Source organism: Malaclemys terrapin, chromosome 22, assembly GCF_027887155.1.
Source record: "Malaclemys terrapin pileata isolate rMalTer1 chromosome 22, rMalTer1.hap1, whole genome shotgun sequence".
Taxonomy (NCBI): Eukaryota; Metazoa; Chordata; order Testudines; family Emydidae; genus Malaclemys; species Malaclemys terrapin.
Window position 1 is genome coordinate 5103705 of NC_071526.1, and position 26450 is coordinate 5130154.

At 52.8% G+C, this 26450-nt stretch overlaps 1 protein-coding gene across 1 annotated transcript in view; it reads left to right on the top strand.

Annotated features, from left to right (window-relative positions):
• The first annotated feature begins 206 nt into the window (after positions 1 to 206).
• NKAIN1 (sodium/potassium transporting ATPase interacting 1) overlaps positions 207 to 26450 on the top strand; it is a 205078-nt gene continuing 178834 nt past the window's right edge. Inside the window, exon 1 of the mRNA XM_054011940.1 lies at positions 207 to 826. Coding sequence (XP_053867915.1) covers positions 773 to 826 — 54 coding nt within the window. The 5' untranslated portion in view covers positions 207 to 772. The remainder of the gene's footprint in view (positions 827 to 26450) is intronic.

Genomic DNA, 26450 nt, shown 5'->3' on the forward strand with positions numbered 1-26450 from the left:
CCAGGGCTGAAGTTCAAGGCAAGCAGAGCTTTTGTTACACAGAATGAAGAAGAAGCAGCAAAAATCCATTCAGGTGCAGAGTGCAGAACTCTGGTCTGGTCCCTCCACGCCCTGAGAAAAGCCAGAGCCACGTGGTCCTAGAGGGAAAGCGGCTTGAATGTATTATTTCCCCAGCTTTGATTGTTAATACAGCTCTGAGCCTGGCTTCCTCCTCCGGCTCTCCTGCCTTTTCCAAGATCGCTTCGCTTTTTTGCCCTTCCCTCTCCCTAGGGGCACAGATCCTGCTTGTGGCGGGAGAGGGGGGGAACAATAGAAGGGGCTTGAGAGCTCCAAGCCAATCTTCCATGCAAAATTGTGCAAAGCAAAGGGAGCTGTTTTCCCCGTCCCCCCTCCCCACCTCGCTCCTGTCTCAGCCATCGCAGAGCAGCTCCTGGGAGATGGATGGCAACATCTGATCATCCGCTGTTGTCCCTGCGTCTTGGAAATGTGGCAAGTCCAGACAGAGCTGTAGAAGGAAGGGGTGGGGGGGACAAAAATGCCCCTTTCTGAACCGCTCCTGCTTCTAGGTTATCCTGGCAGCATGCAAAAGCCAGGAGGGCTGCTGTGAAGAAAGTCCCGGGTCTGGCAGAGGGCTGGAGACCAAGGCGTGCTGCGGGTTTCCTCCTGATGCTCTCTGAGGGGTATTTTTATTGGCAAAGGGAGGATTGCTGAAGCTGGAGGAAGACAGCGCTCATCCAGTGTGGGGAAAATACCGGGCTCCAGCCAGGAAACCATGGGGAAATGCAATGGGCGATGCACGCTGGTTGGATTCTGCTGCCTTCAGCTGGTAAGACAAGGGTTTGTGCCTGCTCCTCATGCTCTATTGTGCTTTGTGGCTAGCTGTGCACTCGCATTATTAACCACTCTGTCTGGGACGTGACCTTGCTGTCAGGCCAGGCTAGGGACGGTTACATACGACCCCCAAAATGTGACCCTCTTCCCTCACCCCAAATCAAAGGCGCTCCGGAGCTGCAAATGGAAACCCCTCTGAAGCAGTTTTCTGTATTGTGTGGTCAGTGCCCTGGAGTCAGTTTGGAGCAGGTGGGATCTTTGTTTGGAACTGAAATCTGGCCCCTTTGCCTACATTTCACCGAGGCTTTGGGTCCCGGTCTTCCATGTTCAGAACCTCTTATTTTTACATGCCAAGAAAATGACAGTAGCGAAACTTAAACTAATACTTTGTGAACTCTCTTGCCTGCTGATGGGATCAATCTGACTGCACAGAGTGGCAGGTAGTTTGGGGAGGCACACATGTTCTGGAGAGAGCCAGAGAGCAAATAAACAGATCTCATTTTAATAGGATTGTTGATATTTGCAATAATTATGTGTCGTGCTTTTCACGGTGCGCAGATCAATCTTAATCAGCCTGGTGACAGTGGTACAGTATCAGGGGCCAGCTGATGCAAGCATGTGGGCTATCAGGCGGGTTTCGGATGAAAGGAGACTCAGGAAGGTAATAATTAATTATCCAGGCAGTTTCCTGGACAGATGGGAAACTCAGATGGAGAAAAACACCTTAGAATTTGGATCACCTCCGTGGCAATCCTGGGATTAATAGAGACTTGCCCAGGGCTAGGAAAATGGGGAAATTCCAGAGATTTTGGCCAATCTGCCTGCAACGTTGCTGTTGATCACAGCGGGGATTTTACAAGATGTCTAATATCATGCTTGCATTAGGTCTGGTCAATAAAAAGCATTGTTTACAAAGGCAATGTAGCAAATATATATCCATGACAGCAATGCTGTGAGGTTACCTTAGCATTCTTATTGCATTATTAGTTTTTCATCCCAAGGGGTTGTGCAATAGACACTGAAGTAGTTAATGAATTTTAAAATCCAAGGGGAAGCCAATGTCTTCATGGTGGGTTATGGAAAACATGAAAGTGAATCATGTAACAATGATGTCTAATAGCTGGTGACTGTCTGGGAGGCTTACCTGGGTATTGTGTGCAATGCTCTGTGACACACTGTAAACCAGAAAAGGATTTCTCATTAGAGTGGAACTTACCAGTGATGCTCCACTAAAGTTCTGTCATTTCCATTAGAAACCACCTTTTCTTTCCCGGGCCATGAAACTTCCTCCCTGGCGGCATTGTGTTCTGCAACGTCTTGATCTTTGATTTGCCTACATTTGGGAATGTTCATTATAAAAATTGGGCGTGAATGTCTGTGTGCGGTTATGACAAGGGTACAAAAAACCCACCTGGGTATTTTCTCTTTGCTGGGATCAGTCCCCTTTTCACCCATCCAGGGCTCCAAAAGAGCATTGCTGGGGTTTGTTTTAGGTCATTAAAGGGAGAAAAGGGTATTCATTTTAGAGGGGGAAAGGAATCCATCTGAACTCCTAGGGTTGGAAAAGATCCGGCTATGTCTGCACAGTAAAACTTTATTCTGGCCAAACTTGGGCCAAGGTTTCCAGTAGATGTATTTAGAGCATGTCCCAATGCTGCTGCAGTGAAACCAGGTATCTCCCAATGGTTTGAGGTGCAAACCCATCCATCCCTTAGGAGCCCTACAGTAGAGATTTACCCCACTGACCAAACAGGCTCTCAACCAACCTCTATTGTTTATTGGGTAATTTAAGAGACCCATCGTATATATTTTAACCAGGACCAGGATGGTTTGGAAAGGTGTTGTCACATACCTTGATGATACATGGTTTTAAAACAGATCCCAGGGGAAGGCCCCGGACAGGGAGTGATCTTTCTGAGATGCAGCGTTCAGGAACAGTGGGGTGAGCTAAGGACAGCGGGTAACAGTTATTGACTGTACGGTCTCTGTTGAGACCTTAATGTGGTTGATTTAAGATCTCTGAGAAGGAGTTGGGAAGGGCTGAATTCCACCAATGGCCATCACCAAGGTCCATTGCTGGAGGCCTCTGGCCCGTAGAGACATTCTCTGGCCCAGCTCCTGTTGTGAGCCCAGCCTCCACCTAAGATAGAATTGTGTGGATACACTCAGCTGGCCCTTACACAGTGCTTTGGAGGAAGGTGAAATACCCCTATGTCCTGTGGGAGAAATGTCTTCTCAGCCCCAGTGAGGAGCTATTTGCTGTGGTAAGGTCCCTGTAAGGTATGCGCCCCAGATTCTCAGCACACAGATCAGGAATCAGCTGTAGTTTCCATAGGAAACAGGCTAATTAATGTCATGGGAGGTGCTGGGAGCTTTGCTGCCCGGTAGCTGGACTGGTGACGTGGTTGGTAAAGCGCATCTGGGTTTGGTTTTGCAAAAGGCAGTCTGTTGGGTTTTGGCTCTGGCGGTTCAGGCCGGGGCTGTACTCGATCGGACCCGAGAGTGCAGGGGGGAGGGGCAAGCGCACGCATGATGCTGGCGGGAGCCCGACCTCGTTGCTAATTATCTGACCATGTTTGTTCGTTATCAAAGGGTCCCGAGAGAAGGGGGAATGGAGATGAAAGCAAAAAGCTCCTGTGGCTAAGGGTGATGGGAATGTGGAGGCGACAGAGAGCCTGAGCAAGAGGGGGAGAGGGAGGAAACCAAGCAGGACTGTGGAGTTGGAGGGAGGATAACGAGATCTCCTCTCCTCGCCCCCCATTACTGAGACGCTCCTCAGTGTGCCCAGTTCACAAGGGGGCATGGGAAACTAAACCGCCTCATTATGTTACGATCATGCTGCTGCTCTGATTGGCCCAGAGTAAAAGATGGACTGTTTGTACAGCGCCTAGCACCATGGGGTCCTAGTCCAGGACTCGGGCTGCTAGGTGCTACTGTAATACATGTAATAAATACTAATCATGGATTGGACGGCTGTTCCCCTCACTGCTGAAGGGGGCGGAGCAAAACCAATGGCAAGGGGTGACAGAAATGATCTATGTGCTGAGGATTTGGGTGCGAGCCCCTCGGGAAGGAAGCGTCCATGCACAGGGTGCCCCAGCACCAAGTATGAGCTCACAAAGACAGAGCGAGCTGGCGAAGGGGAAGAGGCAGCAGCCGGAGAGGCGGGAGGATGGCTGGCTGGCTGGCTGGCTGGCCTTGTGGATAAGGCTCTGAACAGAGAGCTGAGTTCAGTTTTTGACTCTGCCACAGACTTCCTGAGTCAGTAAGGTCAAATCACTTACCCATTCTGGCCTTGTCCTGGCTAAGATTTAAAGGTGTGGCTGCCTCTCGGGTGCATTACCTTTGCCCATTTAGCTTGGGTTAAAGGCAGTGTGTTTGGTGTAGACTTTGAAGGCATGTGTTAGCTAGCACATGCTAACATCAGACTGCAAATCCTATGCTACACCCTGGCTCTGGGCCTCCGTTCTCCATGTATAAAATGGGGCTAACAGTTCCACCCTACCTCTCAACCTGCCCGGGGTGGTGACAAAGGCAGGAAGTTCACGATGCTGCAGGATGCCTTCCTGCCTCATAGATAGCTCTGTCCATAACTCCAGCTCCTTGACTCTTTATTTTTTATGTCACTAATTTCCAGGGGGTGCTAGATTTGTGCAGAGCTGGGCAGGGAACAAGTGACTTCCCGCGAAACATTTGAGAGGTCAGCTCCCGGGGGCTGTGGCGGGACTCAGCTCGCTAATGTTTAGGAGATGCTCAGAGGCGGTGGTTCTGTGAGCACCTAGATAGACACAGTGGTGATCAATGCTTGCAGGTGAAAGGAGGGGAACTGGGATTGAAAATACACTCAAGAGTGACCGGAGGACGATGAGTGGCTTGTTCATTTCATTTTTTAAGTAATGAAATATGTGGCCCATCTGAATTCCCTCTTAGCTGCCCCAGCCTGGGTTTTATTGTGTATGATATTAATCCTCCCCTAAAGTGTTTTAACCCCTGCCTTGTTTCATTGGGTCGGGTTTGGTGCTGGGGGCCAGTGATATACAAGAGGTCAGAGAGATGTTCTGGTGGTGCCCGCGGGTCTCAAACTCTATGACTCATTGTTGCTATTATTTAAATCTTACTCTGTAACTGATTTTGGTATCGCTATGGTAACGTACGTGTTGTTGTTATTGTAATTAGATGAGAGTTTTTACCTGACAGTGTTTTGCTCACTTTCCGCTTACCAAATGACACGGGAGAATTGGACTTTCCATTTGATTAAACCATCTAACTAATCACCAGAGGTCTAAAGCGCAGCGTTTTGTCAGTGCAGGCATTGGGGCTGAGGCAGGTGAGACCCAATGCATGCGTCTGTCTGGTTGTATGAGGAGATGCTGTGTGCTGGGGGTGAGGCCATGCCCTGGAAGCATTCACCCAGGCTGTGAAAGTGATTGCCTCGCTTTGTCCCCGGATGCCTGTGATGGCAGATGTCACCAGGTGGCACTGTCATACCTAGTCTTACAAGTTTTTTCCCTTCAGCATGGGGGCAGGGGACAGTCTTGTAAGAAATGCTGTATTGTTATTAGTTTTGTGACATGTAGATTTTTCATGTGGAGCTGTTGCAAGCAGCAAGAGGGCTTGTTCTCTGCCTTCCTTCTACTAAGAGCCAGTTCTTGGGGTACAGCTGCTCCCTGGGAACTAGGCATGGACATTTGAGCTGAGAGTCTGACAGAAAGAATTGCTTCTGAGGCAGCACAAGTCCGTCTACCTGGGCTGGGAATCACAACTCCCAGCTGCAGTGTAGCCAGCTCTCCGCCAACGGGAAGTCCCGACATCTGCTACACAGCACCTTCCATCCAGGCGTCTCAAAGCACTTTACAAAGTTCATTAGGCCTATTTTGCAGATGGGGAAACTGAGGCCCAGAGAGGTGAAGGGACTTGCACAGTTGAAGTCACTGGGAGCTGTGGATGCTTAGTACTTCTGAAAAGCAGGCTGCAGGTTCTCAAGTTGGATGCAGAAAAAACAGGCACCCCAAGTGAGAAGTCACTTTTGAAAACTGTTATGAAGCTATTTACCGAAGCTGAACAGGTACCCAGGGCAGAGAGGCACTGTGATTCAGGGGAGGTGGCACAACAGCTGGAGTTAGGACTTGGGTGTGTGCCTAGCTCTGCCGCTCACTTGGTATGTAACCTTGGGTAAAGGTCCATTCCCTTTCTCCCTGTCACTGAGAAGCAAATGACACCCCCCCACCTCTGTAAATCACTATGAGATCTAGAGGTGAAAAGTACCAGGCTTTATCATGTAGGGGGAAATTTTAAATAAAAGGCAGAAGGGCAAAAAAGCAGACAGTTAAGAGTAAAATACATAATAGTTGTTTGGGCTGGAGAGGAGATGTGCCCGGAGGGGACTGGCTCGAGAGAGTTCAGATCACGAGGAGTGTAATGAAATCAAAAGTTGTTTTGATGCTGGCCCAAAATTATTCAAGAACAAGGGGTCTATGAAATGAGTGATAGGTGGGAGTACTTCTCGATGCAGCTGCAATGCTGAATTCACTCAAGGGGGGCAGGTTTTCCTGGGTCTTTGTTGCTCATCAGACCAGCCCTTAGAATTTAAACTGACATTAAAAAAGAAGACGTTGCTAGCCCTTGTGAATGAAAAGAAAGCCTGCCCCGCCTGCCCTGATGCATCTGCTCACACAGATAATGGCTCTGCTGGGCGTGGTTGCTCCTTAGCCATGGCAATGGAGTATGTTGACTAAAGCCTACTGGTGATGACTGAATGTCAACACTGTTGATCGGCCTTCAGGCCGACTGGAATTGTGGGCGGAGCTGGGGACTGTGGATGGGAGTTCGGGATTGTGGGTGGAGTTTAGGAAGAGTTCCATCGCTTTCCCTCTCATATCCGAATTGAATATTGTTGAGTCCAGTACCGTGGCTGGGAAATGTTACCATATGATGAACTTTTACAATCATTGGCAGATCTGCCAGCTCAGGCAACGGAATTGAATTTCATGCTTCCGGGTCTGTCCTGGTCACAATGGTCCCAAGTGCTTTTCCACTTGCCCATGTGCTTGGCCAAGTATGTGAGATGAGGGCTTTCATCATCTCCTGAAGTATCACCAGGAGGCGGGATGCTGTCCTTGTGCACCCCAAACTCCCAGTGAAGTCACTGAAGCCCTGAGGACATCAGGAATAGGACTTTTCTTTCTCTAAATTCGAGAATCAGGGCTCCTGCATAGATCAGTGATCTGACCAGTCTGGCTAGTAGATCTAATAGCTCAGGGAAATTCTATCAGTTGTTCCTGGAAAAAGTCTAAAATCGGGCAGTATTTTGAAAGCTGTTGCCCCATTCTGGCTGGGTCACTCAGGCCAGTCCCCAGCCTCAGGTTTTTTTGCTTTAGAAGTATCAGTTCCTTTGCCACGCGAGGCGCATTCAAGGACCAGATTGCTAGCTGTAGTACCAGATAGAATGGGCAGTCCTCGGGCCAGACACCACAGGGAGGAGTGCAATACAATCGCTGTGTCCAGAGCAGCAGTTCCATTTCCTGTAGGACATTCCCATAGTATTCCCTGGAGGGTGCTTGGGCCAAGTTACTTCCTGCTCAGATGGATACCAGCAAGGTCTGCAGACTGTAGCCACAATCGGCTGGTATTTTTTTGAACCCACCCACAAGTGAGGGCCCCCAAGGGTTGTCCTTAGGGCCTGATTCTGATCACGCTAGTGCAAATCAGTGGTAACTCCACCAGAGTCAACAGAGATCCATGGGTGTAAAACTAGTGTGAGAGCAGATGGGGCCCATGATTTGGACCAACGGAATAGAGCTAATCAGACCTTCGTTGCTAATGAGGAAGCGTGGCCAGGGGCACACCGCTCCCAGCCCGCTGTGCCAGGTGATGCAGCCTGAGAATACTCCAGGTACCAGCAAGCCATGCTGTCTCTCAGTCTGAGTGATACTCACTGCAGCCACTGCTCCCATCCCCCCCGTCCCACCAGAGGAGAAAAAAAACTACACAAGCAGCCCTCTAATGACCTCCCAATGCCAGTCTATTAATCTAGCAGGTGCTCAAATAGTCCAATCCGTAAAATACGTTATTATTAACTGTATTACCGTAGCAATCAGTGGTTGCAATCGTGATCCGGGCCCCTTTGTGCAGGGTGCTGTACACACACACACAGTGAGAGACATTCCCTGCCCCAAAGACATGACACTCTAAATAGGGAGTGAAGACAGAGGTGCCCACGGTCAGCTGGCAGGAACTGGAAATAGACCCCCTGTCTATGGACTCCTTGGCCAGCGCCCAATGCACTCTAGGATCTGCTGCCTCCCGCTGGGGAGATTCTGGCTGCAGTGAGATGTGCCATTCCTGGTGCGGCACAGGCACCGCTGGAGCGCAGGCTGGAGGGTGTGGGGATTTCCGGGGGCCACGAAGCACAGTGTTCTTCCTGGGCAGCTCAGCCCGGCTGCGCTTCACACCGGCCACGCCCGGGGTAAATGGCCCCACGAGATGCAAGGCTTGTCCCTGATAAGGGCCTGCAGGGTAGCTGCTGCGAATGCCGTGGGTGCAGCTGGCTGAGAGGAGGCAGGCGGGATGTGCTCTTTCCTTGCCAGTTTGTGGCAGCCCCTTGGTGTTGTTTGGATCCAGCGTTTCCTTTGTCTTTGTTTCTTTTTTAGCTGGGCAGAAAGAAATCTCCCCAGCCAGGCCACTCCCCCTCCTGGCCAGCCCCTCAAGCCCGTCTCGATGCCAGTGTGTCACATGTCAATCACCGGCTGGGACGGGGCTTGGGGAGCTCTTGCGGCTCATGAACTCGCTCCATTGGGAAGGCCTCTTTGGCCCCATTCCAGCATCTGATCTGCATGCTGAACAGTCTGTGGGCCCGGCCTTCCCTCCTTGATTCCTTATTCCCTTGGGTGGCTGGGGGCAGGAGAGAGGATTAGATGGGCCGCGCCTCCGGACTGCTCCGGCAGAGGCTGGCGTGGGAGGGCTGCTGCTTTTGTGTGCACAGCGGGCAGCAGAGGCAGCGTGTCTGGCACACGATGCACTGGGACTCGGCCGGCAGAGCTGTCACCGGGCTGGTAGGAGGATCATGCGGGGACTCCGGGGGTGGATCATGGAACAGAGGTGCTCTACGTCACTGGGTGGGAGAAGCCTCATCACTTCCTCCTCCCTCGCGTATAATAACCCAGCCAGTCCCCTCTCTCCTGACTAGGATGACCAGACAGCAAATGTGTAAATCGGGACAGGGGGTGGGGGGTAATAGGAGCCTATATAAGAAAAAGACCCATTAATCGGGACTGTCCCTATAAAATCGGGACATCTGGTCACCCCTGCCCCTGCCCGGTCTGTAAGTGCCTCCTGCTTCCATTGCTGTCACCTTTCCTAAGGACTCATGCGACCAGTTAACAGGTGTGTTGTGAGCAAGACACGAGAAGTCATTCTTCCGCTCTACTCTGCTCTGGTTAGGCCTCAGCTGGAGTATTGTGTCCAGTTCTGGGCGCCGCATTTTAAAAAAGATGTGGAGAAACTGGAAAGGGTCCAAAGAAGAGCAACAAGAATGATTAAAGGCTTGAGAACATGACCTATGAAGGAAGGCTGAAAGAATTGGGTTTGTTTAGTTTGGAAAAGAGAAGACTGAGAGGGGACATGATAGCAGTTTTCAGGTATATAAAAGGGTGTCATAAGGAGGAGGGAGAGAACTTGTTCACCTTAGCCTCTAAGGATAGAACCAGAAACAATGGGTTTAAACTGCAGCAAGGGAGGTCTAGATTGGACATTAGGAAAAAGTTCCTAACTGTCAGGGTGGTTAAACACTGGAACAAATTGCCTAGGGAGGTTGTGGAATCTCCGTCTCTGGAGATATTTAAGGGTAGGTTAGATAAATGTCTACTAGGGATGGTCTAGGCAGTATTTGGTCCTGCCATGCGGGCAGGGGACTGGACTCGATGACCTCTCGAGGTCCCTTCCAGTCCTAGAATCTATGAATCTATGAATCTATGAATCAGTGGGTGTATAATCGGGGAATCACACACAGGGCTAGGGAGGTTATTTTATCTCTGTATTTGGCTCTGGCGTGACCACTGCTCAAATCCTGTGTCCAGTTCTGGGGCCCACGACTCCAGAAGGGTGGTGATAAGTGGGAGAGGGGTCAGAGAAGAGCCACGGAAGGATGAAAGGATTAGAAAACCTGCCTCCAGGAGCTCCAGCTAGTTAGCTGAACACAGAGAAGGTTCGGGATGACTTGACCACAGTCTGTAAGTACCTTCATGGGGAACAAATATTTGGTGATGGGCTCTTCAGTCGGGCAGAGGACAGCATCGCCTGAGCCAGTGCAAGTAGAAGCTAGACAAATTCAGGCTAGAGCTAAAAGTTGCATTTTTCTAGTGAGGGTAATTAACCATTGGAACAACTTGTCAAGGGTCGTGGTGGATTCTCCATCACCGACAATTTTAAAATCACAATTGGATGTTTCTCTAAAGCGCTGCTCCTGTTCGAACAGCAGTTAACTCTGGGAAGCCCTCTGGCCTGGGCTATACGGAGGGCAGACTGGATGGTCGCATAGTCCCTTCTGGCCTGACATCTGTGAATCTTCTCTGCCCTCCCTGCTACCCACATCTCTCCCCTGGCCTGCTGTCCAAAATGATCTCCCTGGCCCAGCACTCAGACCCTGCCACTGCCCTCTGGGTCTCCCACTTTGTCAACTTCAGACTCTCCTTTGAGGCCTTGACTTCAGACTCTGCCCTGGCCTCCACCTCAGCCTGTGTCTCCTGTTGGGATCCCCAGCCCTCTCCACTCTGCCAGCAATGCCAGCCAGCATCCGCTCCACACATCTCAGTCTGTCTTCCCTTGCGGGCTCCCTCTCCCTCTCTGCGGGGCTGATCCTGCTTCAACTCCCCCCGGCTTGCTATCACATCCCCCTGACTGCACCCGGTTCACTCCTGATTCAGGTTCCATCAGGCTCCGCTGGTCCGAGCTCTGGGCTGGACAATGCTCCCGCCCCACACCTAGCTGGTTGGAGGAATGTCAGCTGCCCCCGGCCCTGGGCAGCTAGGCAAACGGTGAGGGCCTGCAGTGTCGTTATGGCTGACGCATCAGGAGGGGGGAGACCACCTGCTTCTCACGTCCCCAGGAAGCTTTTGTTCGTGCGCGGTTTCTGTGACAGCCAGTGCACGATTGTGGGGCATGAACAGTTGCAAAGAGGCCCTGGCCCACCACTGCCCTGTGGCTTCAGGCTCTGCCCCGGTTGCCTTTCCCCGTACTTTGGAGAGGGGCAGGGAAGAAGCCCGGGCTGAACTCTATATGTGGGTTTTCAATTACACAATTAAATGCACAATTAGGTATAATTACCAGTGCTCAGAAGCCGCGACTGTTCATAATAGGCATGTAATCTACTGCAGTCACTGTTTATACTGCTCAGCTCCGCTCCCTAATGATTATGGAATGCTTTCACATTTGCATTGTTGCCATGGAAATTGTGTTGGGAGCTGACAAATGGCATTATGGATGGATGGTCCCGAGATTTCTCCACGCCACATTCTCAGCCGGGCTGGGGGATAGGGTGACCAGATAGCAAGGGTAAAAAAATGGGATGGGGGTGGGGGGTAATAGGAGCCTATATAAGAAAAAGCCCCCAAAATCGGTACTGTCCCTATAAAATTGGGATATCTGGTCACCCTACTGGGGGATGAGGCAGGATCGGGACTGTTCAGAGACCAGACGTTGCAAAGGGCCGAGAGGGTCACTGGGGTGGCAGGAAGCAGAGCTCACACACTCAGACTGGAGAGATTGATGGCACGGTCAGCTCAGAAGGCGGGTTCCCCAGGAAATTCTGGGCAGGAGGAAGCAGGGGTTATGTGGAAAGACCCTTAACTTCAGCAGGTGCTACCAGTGTCATTGGTATTAGCCCAATTGGGGTTATGGAGCCCAAGAGAACATACAAAAGACACATGGCCGGCCATATAGACAGGACTACAATGTGTGTGGACAGATAGATAGGGATGTATGGGGTTGGATAGATAGATAGGGGTGTATGGGGATAGATAGATAGATAGGGTGTATGGGGATAGATAGATAAATAGAGGGGCTGTATGGAGATAGATAGATAGGGTGTATGGAGATAGGAGTATATGGGGATAGATAATAGATAGACAGGGATGTACGGGGATAGATAGATAGGGGTGTATGGGGATAGATAGATAGATAGAGGGGGTGTATGGAGATAGATAGGGTGTATGGGGATAGGAGTATATGGGGATAGATAATAGATAGATAGGGATGTATGGGGATGGATAGATAGATAGGGGTGTATGGGGATAGATAGATAGATAGATAGAGGGGGTGTATGGAGATAGATAGATAGGGTGTATGGGGATAGGAGTATATGGGGATAGATAATAGATAGGCAGGGATGTATGGGGATGGATAGATAGATAGGGGTGTATGGGGATAGATAGATAGATAGGGATGTATGGGGATAGATAGATAGATAGGGGTGTATGGGGATAGATAGATAGGGGTGTATGGGGATAGATAGATAAATAGAGGGGGTGTATGGAGATAGATAGGGTGTATGGGGATAGGAGTATATGGGGATAGATAATAGATAGATAGGGATGTATGGGGATGGATAGATAGATAGGGGTGTATGGGGATAGATAGATAGATAGATAGATAGAGGGGGTGTATGGAGATAGATAGATAGGGTGTATGGAGATAGGAGTATATGGGGATAGCTAATAGATAGACAGGGATGTACGGGGATAGATAGATATAAACACATTTATGTATGCATTATTTATATACAGATGACCTGATGGTCTGCTATAAAGGCTTTATTGGCATGTGTTTGGGCAGGACTCATTACTCTTGAATGGTGAAGGTATGAATGAATATGTAGACCCCACCCCTGCCTGTCTGCTGCATGCTCCAGAAAAACTCTGTTTTGGACAGCTTTATTGACACCGTTTTTGCCTCCTCTCCCTGTAAAGCCAGGCCGCATTTAGACCAATGTATTATTAAGGAACCTTTCAAAATGGCCAAAAATAGCATTTCTCTACCTACTGCTGCCATGGCTTGTGAGTCTCGGAGCGCTCTGTGCCGCTGGAGAGCCAGGAATCTCCCCTCTCCACTGCGATTGGTAGAAGGCTCCTGTATGTAGCTCTGGGGGATGTCAGGGTTTAAATCTGCTGTGGATGCAGGATGAAGTAGGAGGCTGGTGACGTTGGGGGGGAAATTCCACTCTTTGAGGGAAGCGGGAAGCAGCTGTTGTTATTTGTATTACAGTCAGACCTACAGGCTTGAGCTAAGATCAGGTCCCCATTGTGCTAAGTGCTGCTCAGACCCGTAGTCAGAGAACGTCCCGGACCCAAAGACCTTCCAGCCTCACTAGACAAACGGTTCTCGCGCCACTCCCTGGTGACAGGGATCGATTTCTAAGCAAATGACTTTGCAAGAAAAACGTGTTCACTTTGCCTTAGGGAGCCGGTGCTGTGTGCTGGACAGAGCAAGAATGAGAATGTCAGGACTCCTGGGTTCTATTCCCAGAGCTGCCACTGACTTGCTGTGTGGGGCAGTGGTGATGGGGTGCTCACCTCTCACTAGCCCTGGAGGGGTTCATATAGGCAAGAGAGGCCAGGTAGCTGTAGGCTGCACCTGGAGGCTAGGATGCCATGAGGCTTACCTGGGGAAGAAGCTCACCTGGGCAGGAACAGGCGGGGCTGCTATGAAGCCAGGGACCCGGTAACGGGAGGTGGGGGGGTGGCTGCGATGTGGACGTAGCAGGCTGGAACAGGCAGCGTAGGAAGCAGTCCAGGGAAGGAACAGCAAGGGCAGAGAGAGTAAAGCCCTGAGCTGCTGGGGCAAGGGTCCCTGGATTGGTGTAGAGGACAGGCCCAGGTTCCCCTCCACACGTGGCCTGCTAGAGGAGCCTATCTAGGAACTGCCGGAGACAACTGCGAAGGAGACTTTGGTAATAGCCTGGAAATGGGGGAACACCAGTGTGACTTGGCTGGAGAGCTAGGCCACGGAGGGGAAAGTGCTGCGGCTCCAGGAGCGTGAGAAAGGCTGCGGAGTGAGTGAGCGGGATGATGGGCTGAGTAACCGCAGGAAGGGGCGTCAGACTGTGCGGCGAGCTAATCCCCCGATGGGCCACTAGGAGGCAGCAGAGCAGTACGCGAGCGCGCCCTGGTACAGGTGGCCTGGGAGAAGGCAGAAAAGCGCTAGTTTGAAAATGTACGTGGGCGCTGGAGGCGGGAGTTGACAGCTCAGTAGCGAATGAGAGCAGGTAGGTGGGGCAGGGATATACCTGGAAGGGCCTTGAAAGGGAAGACAAGCTGCTCGTTTTTGATGTGAGAGAGAAGGGGATGCCCAGAGACAGGGCTGCATTAACCTTTGTGGGCACTGGCCCTGCCCCCTGCTCTGCCCCGGGGCCCTGCTCCGCCCTAATGTGCCTCGAGGCTCCGCCCCTGAGGACAAACTCCGCCCCCAAGGCCCTGCTCCAGCCTGAGACCCTGCACTCCCCGCTTCCCCCCAAGGCCCCGCTCCCCCCCCAGCTCTGCCCACGCTATGCCCTGAGGCCTCACCCCCACTCAGCCTCTTACCCCTGAGCCCTGCCTGCTGCTCGCAAGGGGGAAGGGGCGGAGAGGAGCGAGCAGGGAGCAGGGCCTCGGAGGGAAGAGGCTGAGCGGGAGCAGGTCTCAGGGCGGGGGTGCTGAGGCCCCTTCTGAGTGTGGGCCTGGCGCCACTGGTGCCATTGTAAACCTGGTACTGCCCGGAGAAGAATGCAAACCGACGGGTGACGTGGTCAAAGCGACAGGCCAGGACACTGGGCTTCGCAGCAGCTCTCTGAACAGATTGTTGCTGCAATCGAGCTGCCAGATGATGGGAGCCGGGATGGGACCTGTAACTGTGGATGTAGGAAAGGCCGTATCTTAGAGACGTTATGCAGAAGGAATCGGTAAGTTTGAAATGCAGCCAGCCCCTGAGGACCTAGAGAGGGGCCTGAGTCGAAGGTAATGCCCAGGTTGCGGGGCTGATTGCCAGGCAGCATGATGTTGTCCACAATGCCTGAGAAAGGAGGTAGCAGGGGAGGCTTGGGGGGAGGGGGCGGGGGAGATTAGGCGCTCTGGTTTAGCCACGTTGAGCTTGAGCTGATGGCTGGAACCCCTAAGGAGATCTGACAAAGACGGGCTGAGATTTTAGTTTGGACAGCAGGAGACAGGTCTGGAGGCGAGAGGTAGAGCTGTGAGCGGGCAATTGAGCTTGTGTTTGTGGCAGAGCTGGCTCCAGGCACCAGCCTACCAAGCATGTGCTTGGGGCGGCACCTGGAGGGGGGCGGCGTTGGGGAGAGTGGGGCCGTGGCCGGGCTCTCCGCCCTCCTCCCGGCACTCTGGCCTGTTGGGGAGAGCGGGGCCGCAGCCGGGCTCGCCGCCCTCCTCTGCCGCGCTCCCCGCCGCGGGGCGGTGGGAGGCTTTTTTGCCTGGGGCATCAAAAAAGCCAGAGCCGGCCCTGGTTTGTGGATGAGATTACGCAGAGATAAAGTGGAGAAAGAAGAGAAGCGGCCAAGGCCAGAGCCCTGTGAAACCCCACCCAAGAAAGCTGGCAGGGGGGTGAGGTGGTTTCGCCCAGGGAGAATGAAGGAGCAGTTAGAGAGGGCGGGGGAGAACCACCAGAGGATGGAGTCATGAAAGCTAAGGGAGGACATGGCCGACTGTGTCAAAGGCAACTGACAGGTCAAGGAGGTGAGGATTGGGACCACTGGCTCTGGGCTTTAGCTGGAAAGAGGTAACTGGCGACTGGCAGAGGGTTTCAGTGTAGGCCGGGGTGAGAGCTGGACTGGAGAGGGTCTAGGAGAGAACTGGGCGGGAGGAGCTCCAGCCAGCCATTGTAGACAGAGCGGTCAATGAGTTCAGAGAGGAGAGGGAAATGGGGCGGTAGTTGGAGAGGCCAAAGGTGGGTTTTGTTGTGAGAGGAAGAGCCAGAGGAGAGGGCAAGGTTAAAAAGAAGAGTAGAGGAGGGGGGAGGCGGGAGATCAGGAAATGGGATGGGGTCACTGGAGCAAGTGGAGGGCTTAGCGGAGGAAATCAGACAAGAAACTTCTGTGTCTGTGAGAGGGGAGAAGGTAGTGAGAATTGTAGGGGGGAAGGAAATGGGGAATTATCATCCAAAGGGGGTGTTTCTAGAGGGGTTCTCAGGGATCTGATCCCAGCCAACTGCTAGTCTAAAGCTTTATGAATGAGCTGGAAGAAATTATAAAACCGGTGCTGGTAACATTTGCAGATGACTCAGAAACTGGTGGAGTGGTAACTGATGGGGACAGGTCAGTTATACAGGCTGATCTGGATCACTTGGTAGGATGGGTGTTTAGAAGTTAACACAGCCAAATGCAAGCCCACACCTCTGGAACCCGTGCCTGATGGGGGACTGTATGCTGAAGAACAGTGACTCTGAACAGTGGATAACCAAGTGAACATGAGCTCCCAACGTGATGCTGTAGCTAAGTGGGTGAATGTGATCCTGGGATAAAAAAGCAGGGGAATATCACATAGGAGCAGGGAGATGATATGACCTCTGTATATGGCACGGGGAGACCATCAATGGATAGATACTGTGTTCAGTTCTAAAGTCCTCCCTTCAAAAAGGATGTTGAAAATTGGCGAGGGTACAGAAAAGAGCCAAAAGAATGATTTGAGGTTCGACAAACCTGCCTTATAATGAAAGACTAGAGACGCTCAAATAAGTTTATCCAACAGAAGGCTAAAAGGTGACTTGAGCACAGTCTACAAAATCTTATGTGGGAAAAAAATTCTGATAGTAAATGGCAGAAAAAGACAGAACAAGATCTAATGGCTGGAAGCTGAAGTGAGACAAATTCAGATGAGAAATGAAGTGCCCACTTGTAACAACCAGGGTAATTAACCACCGGCACAGTTTATTTAGGGATGGGAATATGGGATGGATTCTCCATAACTTTAATTCTTTAAATCAAGACAGCATCTTTTCCTTAAAGACATGCTACCACTCAGACAGAAGTTATGGGGCTTGATGCAGAAATTTCTGGGTTAAATTCTCTGGCCTGTGCTCTGCGGGTGGTCAAGACAAGAGGATCATAAATGCTCCCTTCTGACTTTAAAATCTATGAATCTACATTCCACCTGGTAGTTTTTTCAGCTCTGATTTCTTTGTCCTTAAGTGGCAGGACTTAGGGGCCTGGCTAGTTATCACACACCATTACACTGCTGTGAAAGTTAAGGGTAAGGGTTTTAGAAATTAAAAATGTATTTTATTAGTTATTGGCATGGAAGAACAGCAATCGTGTTTGTTTGTTTTGCCGTGGAGTAAAGCGGAAGCTAAAAGGTTTGTGGATCAATAAACATCTTGGCCTGTATCCTCTGCGTTTTATTTATTCACCAACTCTGAACTCTGCCTCCTGACAAACTCCCAGGAAGGAGATAATTACTGCTTAATAAAACTAGATAAGAAGCAACCCCCAAGGCGAGGCCTGATTGGGGCAATTTGAGCAGAGAAAGCTCATTGTCAAGGAGCTCTGCAATGCTGGAGAAGGAATTTTTTCCCTTTGTGCAGCTAATGCATGCAGAAACGCTGTTCAGTGGGTAGAAGATGGGGGGAGGATCAGAACTCCTGGGTTCTGTGCCTGACTCTGGGAGGAAGTGAGGTCTAGTGATTAGAATAAGGCACTGGGAATTGTGTGTCTGGGGATCGATGCCTAGCTCTCAGGGCAGAGTGTGGTTTACAAGTTAAAGCAGGAGGGAAGGAGTGAGGATGCCTGGGCTCTGACCCTGGGAGGGAGCATGGACTGGAGGTTGGAATAGGGGACTGGGAATTTGCACTCTTGAGTTTTACTCTCAGCTCTCGCATTGACTTGCTGTGCAAGTCTTGGGCATGTTGATGCCCATCTGCCCTGTGTGCTGGCAAACACCGATTGCATGGTGCCCGCCTGCCTGTGTGCTGGCAAACACCGATCGCATGGTGCCCGCCTGCCTTGTGTGCTGGCAAACACCGATCACGTGGTGCCCGCCTGCCTGTGTGCTGGCAAACACCGATCGCATGGTGCCCGCCTGCCTTGTGTGCTGGCAAACACCGATCACGTGGTGCCCGCCTGCCTGTGTGCTGGCAAACACCGATCGCATGGTGCCCACCTGCCCTGTGTGCTAGCAAACACCGATCGCGTGGTGCCCGCCTGCCTTGTGTGCTGGCAAACACCGATCACGTGGTGCCCGCCTGCCCTGTGTGCTGGCAAACACCGATCACGTGGTGCCCGCCTGCCTTGTGTGCTGGCAAACACCGATCGCGTGGTGCCCGCCTGCCCTGGTTTGGGAGCGGTGTGCTGGTTGTGGGGGTTTCAGTGAAAGATGCTGTTCCTTCCGACTCCGTACTGAGCCTAGTGCCCCGTCACTTGCCGAGAGGGGCATGGGCTGTTAATGCACTTTGAAAAGTGGCTCCGGCGCCAGCCAGCGCAGGGATGGTTATTATGCATTGATCGCTGCAGCGCCTCTCACAAGCTGGCAGGTGATTTCCGGGAGTGTCGCGTGCAGTGATTGCTTCGCCCAGCAGGGAGACGCAGCTGCCTCTGGGGGATGGGGAGCAGGGCAGGAACCTGTCATTACCTCATCAGCGACTTGGCACAGCGAGTTTAGGACAGGAAGTGAAGGCCCTGCTGCTTTGCGTGCGCAGTTCAAGCCACAGACCTGAGTCAAGTATGGACACGTTAGCATGGCTGTGAGACCCAGGCCCAGCAATTGTAAGCCCAGGTTTACAATGCAGTGTGGATGCGTAAGGTGGGAAACACCATGTCTGCAAGCCCGGGGCCCGCAGATCTGGGTTCACGATGAAGTGCAGACACACCCTTAGGGGCCTCCCAGCCACAGACTGACCACCTGAGCCGGTTGGACATTTCTCCATCGGAACTGCAGCTTTGGCGACGCAAAACGTTTCCTGGAAACGTCGATCTTGATGAAATTTTGTTATGAAGAAAAAATTGGACTCAAACACTTTGATAAGGCGGAAATGTCTCGCCTCGGCCTTTTCTTGGGAACGTCACATTTCGATTTTCCCTTTCAAATCCGCTTTCCGTTTTCAAACAAATGTTATACCACCTAACATAAGCTGAAATGGGAACGGAACATTTTGTTTCTATCGAAATGCAACACTTTCCACTGCCCCAATCGCATCTTTGTCCAGCCTTTCCTTCCTGGGAAAATGTTGGTTTTCGTCCTGATTAGGAAGAGAAACAAATGTCGAAACCCCAGATTTCCCTGCGAAATGAAAACTCCACTTCCACCCCAGCCCAGCCTGACTGCCTCAGCCAAACCTGCTGGCTTGCTCCTGGGCTCCCTCCACCATCTGGGGCTCTGGGAGAGACCAGAGCCTGGGCGCTGGCTGCGTGGGGAAGGCCAGGTGGCTGGCAGGGCACTAGCAGGAAATGGGGAGATCTAGCAGGGGGCTCTCTGAAGTGACTGTATATGTTGCAGCCTGGGCACAGGTCACAGAATCTGAGGGTTGGAAGGGACCTCAAGAGGTCATCTAGTCCAACCCCCTCCTCAAAGCAGGGCCAATCTCCAGACAGATTTTTGCCCCAGATTCCTAAATGGCCCCCTCAAGGATTGAACTCACAACCCTGGGTTTAGCAGGCCAATGCTCAAACCACTGAGCTATCCTCCCCCCATCTGATCTAACCCTGTGACAGTCCCAGGCAGGGGCAGGGCATGTGCGATAGGGATGGTAGAGTGGCAGGGCTTGTGGGCAGGGCAGCTCGCAGCACATGGAATCTGTCATGCCAAGGGATAGCAGCACGAAGAGACACCAGGGAATCCAGCCCATGGGAACAACAAGCTGATCCTTTGTTGCCCCCTGGCAGAGGGATGGATGAGGTTGGGCAGCTGGGGTATCAGCCCTGAGGAGCTCAGGGCACAGACTGCCCCTAGAGGCTGAGTTGGGAATTACTGGGTTTTGTCATTTGCAGTAAGTGACTGAGCCCTTGCTCCGAGGGTATTTGCTCCTTGCGTTCTGCAGCCCTGGTCAGCGATCGTCACGCTGAGCCACGTGCCCTGGCGCTTATTGGATCCGAGTCACGGTGCACCTGGCACTAGCAAATAGCCAAGGGAGATTGGGGCCCTGGGACTCCCAGCAGCCCGTGGGCTGGGGCCGGTTACACTGAGCAGCTTGTGAGATGTGCCGGTGTGTGTCTGGGCCATGGAGCCCCTGCACTACCACTAGGGGCATGAGTCTGGCTCTGTGTGTGTGGGTGTGTGGGGGGGAGAGTGCATGGGGTGTTTTCTCCTGATTATCCCCTCTCCTGTGTCCCCTGACTTGCACACCGCCTTTGCCCACGGAGCTACCTGTCTGCAGACTCAGGCAGGCAGCACTGTGCTGGTCCAGGCCGTGTTTGGACCCTTTTCTCCACAGCTATAAGGACTCTCCAACTGAAGCTTGAATTCTGCTAAAATGTCCAGCCCCCTCTCCTTGGCCAGGGGAAGCTTCCGGCTCACCACGAGCAGGGCAGGGAGGGAGCGCGTGGATTGGCCTGGACAAATGCATGTGTGGACGGACGGACGGACACACACACACAGACAGGCACCAAACGGGCTCATTGCAATAACTGACCCAGGCCTCCCTGCCCAGATCTAAGTATTTCCCTTCAGAATTGGGAGCTGGTGTGTGGCCCTGTGCAGCCCCAGGAGGGCAGCGCTCTTGTCCCCACTGGTGGAACTGGTCTCCAGTGCTCCCTCAGGGGTAGCTCCATACAGCCAGGGCAGCCTGATGTTGGATGGTGCTGGACTGGCTGTTATCCCCCCACCCGTGCTCTCCCCTGCCAGTAGGGCTGGCACATGGATCCAGCATGTTTTCCATGAGGCAGGTGTCAGAGGGGGGCGGGGCAGGGGAACTGGGGGGCCCACGCGAGAGGCACAGCCCCACCACGCATGTTTTCCAGTGCGCCCCAGCTTCTGGCATTAAGGAGTGGAACCCCGTAGAGACGGCAGCACCGTCTGACTCGCACTTGCCGCTCCCCCAGCTGTGCGAGGAGGGGCATGAAGCGGCGCTTGCTAGCACGTGGGCTGATGGGGAGCTAGAGGGGCTTAGAGAGTGGAGAAGCTAAAGGAAGCGCCATGTCTGGGGAAGGACATGGCCAGCGGAGGGCCGCGGAGGGCTTGAGCGTTTGTCAGTGGGGGAGGGATAGCTCAGTGGTTTGAGCATTGGCCTGCTAAACCCAGCGTTGTGAGTTTAATCCTTGAGGGGGCTAGTTGGGAATTAGTCCTGCTCTGAGCAGGGGGTTGGACTAGATGACCTCCTGAGGTCCCTTCCAACCCTGATATTCTATGAACATTTTTTATTTTTCTCGCCAAAACAAACAAACAAAAATCTAAAAAAAGCCCCTCATTTTGAGTTAAAGAAAAGATTTTATTCGACCTGAAACAATTTCTTGAAGGGGGTAAGGGGGGCGTTTAGTTTTGAGTCATTTCAGGGGGTTTTCACCCTTTTCTTTGTTTTTTTAATTAGCTAAATTTCACACTAAAACCTCCACATGTTTCAGGTAGAAACGGCAGAAAGGAATTGCTTTGACCTGCTTCAGACATTTTTTCAACCCAAACTGTCAACCGATTTTGACCCGACTTTGCAACTCGTTTCGGTGTCCCGAAAAATGCATTTTGGGGGGCAGATTTGCTGCTGGCCAAAACAACTTCACCCAGCTCTGCTTGGAACCAGATCCTGGCTCTCCGGCTGACTCTCTGTGTGCGCCTGCAATTGACTTTGCTCCTCTGTGCCTGCTCTTCTCTAGCTGTACAAAGGGATGAGGATCTTGATTTTTCCTCCGTGAAGCACTTGGAGACCTGGATGTGAAAACCACCAAGTGGTACCAGTATTGACCAGCTGGCCTTTCCTGATTCAATGCTGTGATCTAATCCTGACACCGGGATGTCAAGATGGCCCTGGCTCTTGGTCAGAGGCCCCTTGATGTTCTTGTGAGCCTAGTTTATAGGACACAGGGTCTGACTGACCCATCACCGTTGGCATGATCCCGCTTGGAATGGGCAGGCAGGAGGGTGCCGCTCATGGGGAAGGGAGGCTGGTGTAAAAATGTCCCATGAAAATAAAATGATAAAAATTTTGTCTATAAATCCCCCTCCCCCACGCCCTCCTGGGGATTCTGAACAACAGTAAAAAAGACAATCTCTCACTCCTCAATGAAAGAACTGTCTGGCTGCAGCAGTGTTACAGACAAGGTGGTTAAATTAATCCAATCAGAGTGGAGCAGTCAAGCAATAGTGGCAGTAATTTAAAAACATCTCTGGACAAAATAACCAGACGATTTAGGCATTTTTTTAAAAGGGAGGAGCCAGGCAGGGAGATGGGTTTCAGGAGAGAGCCAGTTCCACCGCAGCAAAAGCTCTGGCATCGCCCGAGTTCAGGCCCGATGGTGGAGGGCGAGCGCCAGAACCTGCCAGGAAACAGCTCCGAAATCCGTTCTCTGGTGCACCGTGCCTGACAAGCTCATCCTTCTCTGCGGGCTGCCGCTGCCCTCCCGGCCTTGGTTGGCGGATATCCCCTGAATCAGTGCCCTGCCGTTCTCACCTGCTGATGAGCCAGGCACTGGTTAAACTCTCAGAGGGGGACGGCGCAGGGGATTCAGGAGACATTGCATGGTGGTGATAAACGGGCCTTGCAGTGCTCCCGTTAATTAGCGGAGCCAGGGCTGAAAGGCTCACAGCAGAGGGCTGCAGTACACATTTCCAGCTGCCATCATTAAACGGCAGGGCTGTGGGGTGAGGGATGGTGGAGCCCCTCCACTCATGCTAGCCTGGTTCTCCCCAGGGATGGATGATGGCCCCACACCCCAGGCGTCAGTGGGTGCAGGGGTGCAAGCTCTGGGGCAGAGCTGGAGGCATGAGGCTTTTGAGCGCTCTCAGCCTGGGGCAACCATTTCGGTTGCATTGCAATAAATAATGAGCTTGGGCCCTGTAGCAGGGTGGTTACCCCGCTCCTGCCCTGAAGGGCTTAAAACAGCGCTGGGAGAGGACTGTGGCAGGGGAAAGGCTGGGCTGATTGGAAAGCAGCCATCGCTGTGACTGGCTTCCTGAGGGCCCAGCTGGCCCTTATAAGGAGTCTGTGAGCCAGAGGCCCCACAAGAAGTCTCTCTCCAGAGTCCAGGCTGGGAGAGAGCAGGGCCTGGCTGCCTGCAGGAAGGGTACTGGAAGTGAAGCAGGGCTGGGGAGAGCCAGGGGAGCTCCAGGCTGGCAACTCCCCAGGCTGCAGGGCCTGATCCAAGGCCCATAGAGGTACGGGGAGGCAGAGGAAGGCAGCAGGTCCGAACCCCCTTGCCTATGATGAGTGGCTTTTACACTGCAGTCTGCCCCAGGGAGCGGAGGCTTGGTGATGACTGGCAGTAGCCCAGACTGAGGCAAGATGAGGATTAGAGGATTGGGGGTTTCCCAGAGAGGGAAGACCCATAGAGACTGGTGGGGTATTATTGCCAGGGGGCAGCCGCAGGGTAAAGGGGCAGTGGGGTCCGGGAGGGACACGGGGCCAGTGGCAAGCAGGACACTGGCCTGCAGAGGGCGCTCAGGAGGTTGGAAAAGAGCTAATTCCCAGAGACGACCAGCAGGAGGCGCCGCAGGGGTGAGTCCCGCACCGTCACAGGCCCCAATCCAGCATTCAGCTCCACTGTCCCTTGATTGGGGATTGCCAGGGCGAAGCCCCAGTGGAATTATAGACGGAAAGAGACACTGACAAGGCTGGTCTCTCTGTCCCAGTCGAGTGACCCAAGCAGTCCTGACTGCAGGAGCAGGGCCTTGGGGAATGTGTTCTGAGAGATGCCAGGGTTACGTCTGTTCTCTCCAGGTTTCATGAAGCACATCGCGAGGCGAGGATGCTGTTGGGATTAAAAGCGAACGTACACAGCCCTCAGCTTCACCACAACAGGAAACAACCGGAAAACTGAAGGGGCTTTTTGTCAGACCCGGTGAAATTCACCCCTGTGCAGGGGGCCTGCACTAACGGCCCATTTCACCAGGGTTTAAGTGGTGCTTAGTCCTTGTGCTGGGCTGAATGTCACCCTTGATGTGGTCCGTTTCCGTTTTCCACGTCACCTAGCTGGGACGGTGAAGCCATCCTGGTTAGTTTCCCTTTGTGTTTATAGTCCAATTCCCTCTCTTGTTCTCTAGTCTCAGCTTAATGTGGTGCTCACTGATCTTCTCATGCTACAAATCCACTGACTCATCTTCTTTTGTGAATATGTGTTTTAAAAATCCTTTGTGCCAGCCTCCCAGTTTGCACCTAAACTGCCTGATGGTGCCCCTTTAAGCTAAGCCTAGGGCAGTCTGGGTGGGGGGGTGGAGAGAGGGGCTCTCCATGCTTGTCACCCCTACCCAGAAAGAACATTGGCAGAGTTTGGACTTTGGTGTCCCGCCCTCCATCAATGGTTGACTTGGTGGGGGAGGGGAGACAGAGTTAAAAAGGGAGGGTCCCGAGAAAGACAACGAGAGAAACCAGGTGCTGAATTTTCGCACCCCTGAGCAACAACGTAGTCGTACCGAAGTAAGTTTGTAGTGTAGACCTGGCCTACTTGACGGTATCTCTTTAAAAGTGGGGGAGGGGTAGGAGGGGAACAATTAAAAGGCACAGGCAGCACAGACAATGCAGAAGAGGCAAAGGGTTTGGGGTGCCATTATCTCGCAGAAAGCCATCAACTGCTCCCCAGGACCAGCCGTGGCTGTTGTCATGGTAAAGATGGATTCATAGGCAGAGGTCATGCGCAGCTCTTTTGCTCTCCTAAGCATCCCGAGGTTCCATGCGCCCTTTAGGCGTGTGACACTACAGAGGAAGCCTGTGCCCGCATTAGCATAACGATCTCTGACCAGACAGGCACCCGTCCCCCTCCTGCCTGGGGAGAAGCCGGCTTCAGGGATGGTGCAGAGAAATCAGTGAAACCGACCTGGCACAAAGCGCTGTCAGACACACAAAGGGTAGGGGAAGGAAGAGACATTCTTTTTTCCCTTCTGTCTCTTTCTGTTGCAGGCATCTTAGGTGTGTTCCCTGGAGCCCTCCCAGGTATGAATGTTAGACAGGGTGTCGATGTTAAGCTAATGATTCTCCTCTCACCTGCTGTTATAAGAACAAGGACATGCAGAAGGGACTTTTGCAGAACCATGGCGGGGAGGAGATGGCAGGTCTAGTGGTTAGCACACAGGCCTGGGCACCAGGTGAGGTGGGACCCTGGGGACTACCTGCAAAGATTTAAGACTGTCAAGGGAGGAGTGGAGCAAGGGATCAGTGGGGTGGGACTGAAGTCAATGGAGCTGGGCTGATTTTCACCAGCTGAGGATATGGCCCTTTGAGCACCTCTGCTGTCAAGCTCTGTATAGTTTGATCTAGGCCACCCTCCGTACCCCGTGTAGGCCAGCACCCTGCTCTGGATTCTCCAGGCCTTCCTTTAGACTCCTCTGGACCATCCCAAGTACCAGGGCTTCTACCCTGTCCTTCGGGGAGTCTAGCCCCAGCATAAGGTCGGTCCGCACGTGGAGGCAGGGGGTGATTCCCAGCTGGAGGAGACATCCCTGCGTGAGGCTCTGATTGAATGGGTGTGCTCAAAGCGGAGTCTCGAACGGGGACGTCCTCGGGGCAGCTGCTCCACGGGGCTGTGGGTGCACTCTTTGTAGTGATCCGAGCTAGCCCAGGTGCGACTCACCCTCCAGCTTCCTCTGTACAGGCACCCTGAGAGGGCCGGCTCTGCCTTGCTCATGGTCCAGGTTATTTACTGAGCCTACGATCCCTGTGTGAGAGGGTGCAATGAACTAGGCACCCGAACTGCACCGCTCGTCCCTCCCTGGCGAAGGTATATCGGAGGGGGAGGCGCAGACGGGTGGTGTTTTCATCACCGGCCTGCAGTGACAGGCTTGTTTGCTGTTCTATGAACGAGGACAATTGTGCAGGCCGAGAAGTGGAGGGAAAAGCCCTGCCCTGCCCCCGAATGCTGGGGGCTCTGTGCTGGCCTAAGAGCCTGTTGCTGTTTCGTCTCCGGAAAGCCCACGCCTCGGCTCTGCTCAGCTCTGAAGTTGGGCACCTAAAGAGGGAGGCAGCCAGGATCAGTGGCTGCTTTTGGAAACCTGCCTGTCGAAGGATCCGAAACATACAGGACTACAACGAGCACCGGTTGTTGCTCACTGTGAGAGGGGGGTCGTGCGCGCCCCAATGGCTGCTTTAGAGAGGGGCTAGCTCTTACGCCGCTAGCTCAGATAACCAGGGCCCGAGCTAGGGACTGAATGTCCAGGAGCATCCCCCCAGCTGCTGATCGATGGGGCGGGGATGACATGGCTCACAGAGAACAGACCCCTTGCCGGGGGGCGGGGTGGGGTGGGGTTGTGCTTTAAAATGCTGAAAATCTGTAAAGTTGGGTGTGAATCGCCCGATCAGCGTGTTTCCTATTTCAGTCACACTCTGCTTGTGCAACTCGCCGCTCAGCGGGTGTGTGAAGGAGACAGAGCAAGAGAGGTGTGTGGGCCCCCCAGGGCCTTATCCAGAGGAAGCCTGGGCCAGCTCCCAGCTTTGAGAGGCTGGGTCAGCGGTTTGATTCCTGCTGGCAGCCAAGAGGATCTCAAAGTTTGGGGTGCGGCTGCAGAAGCTGGGGGCCGGAT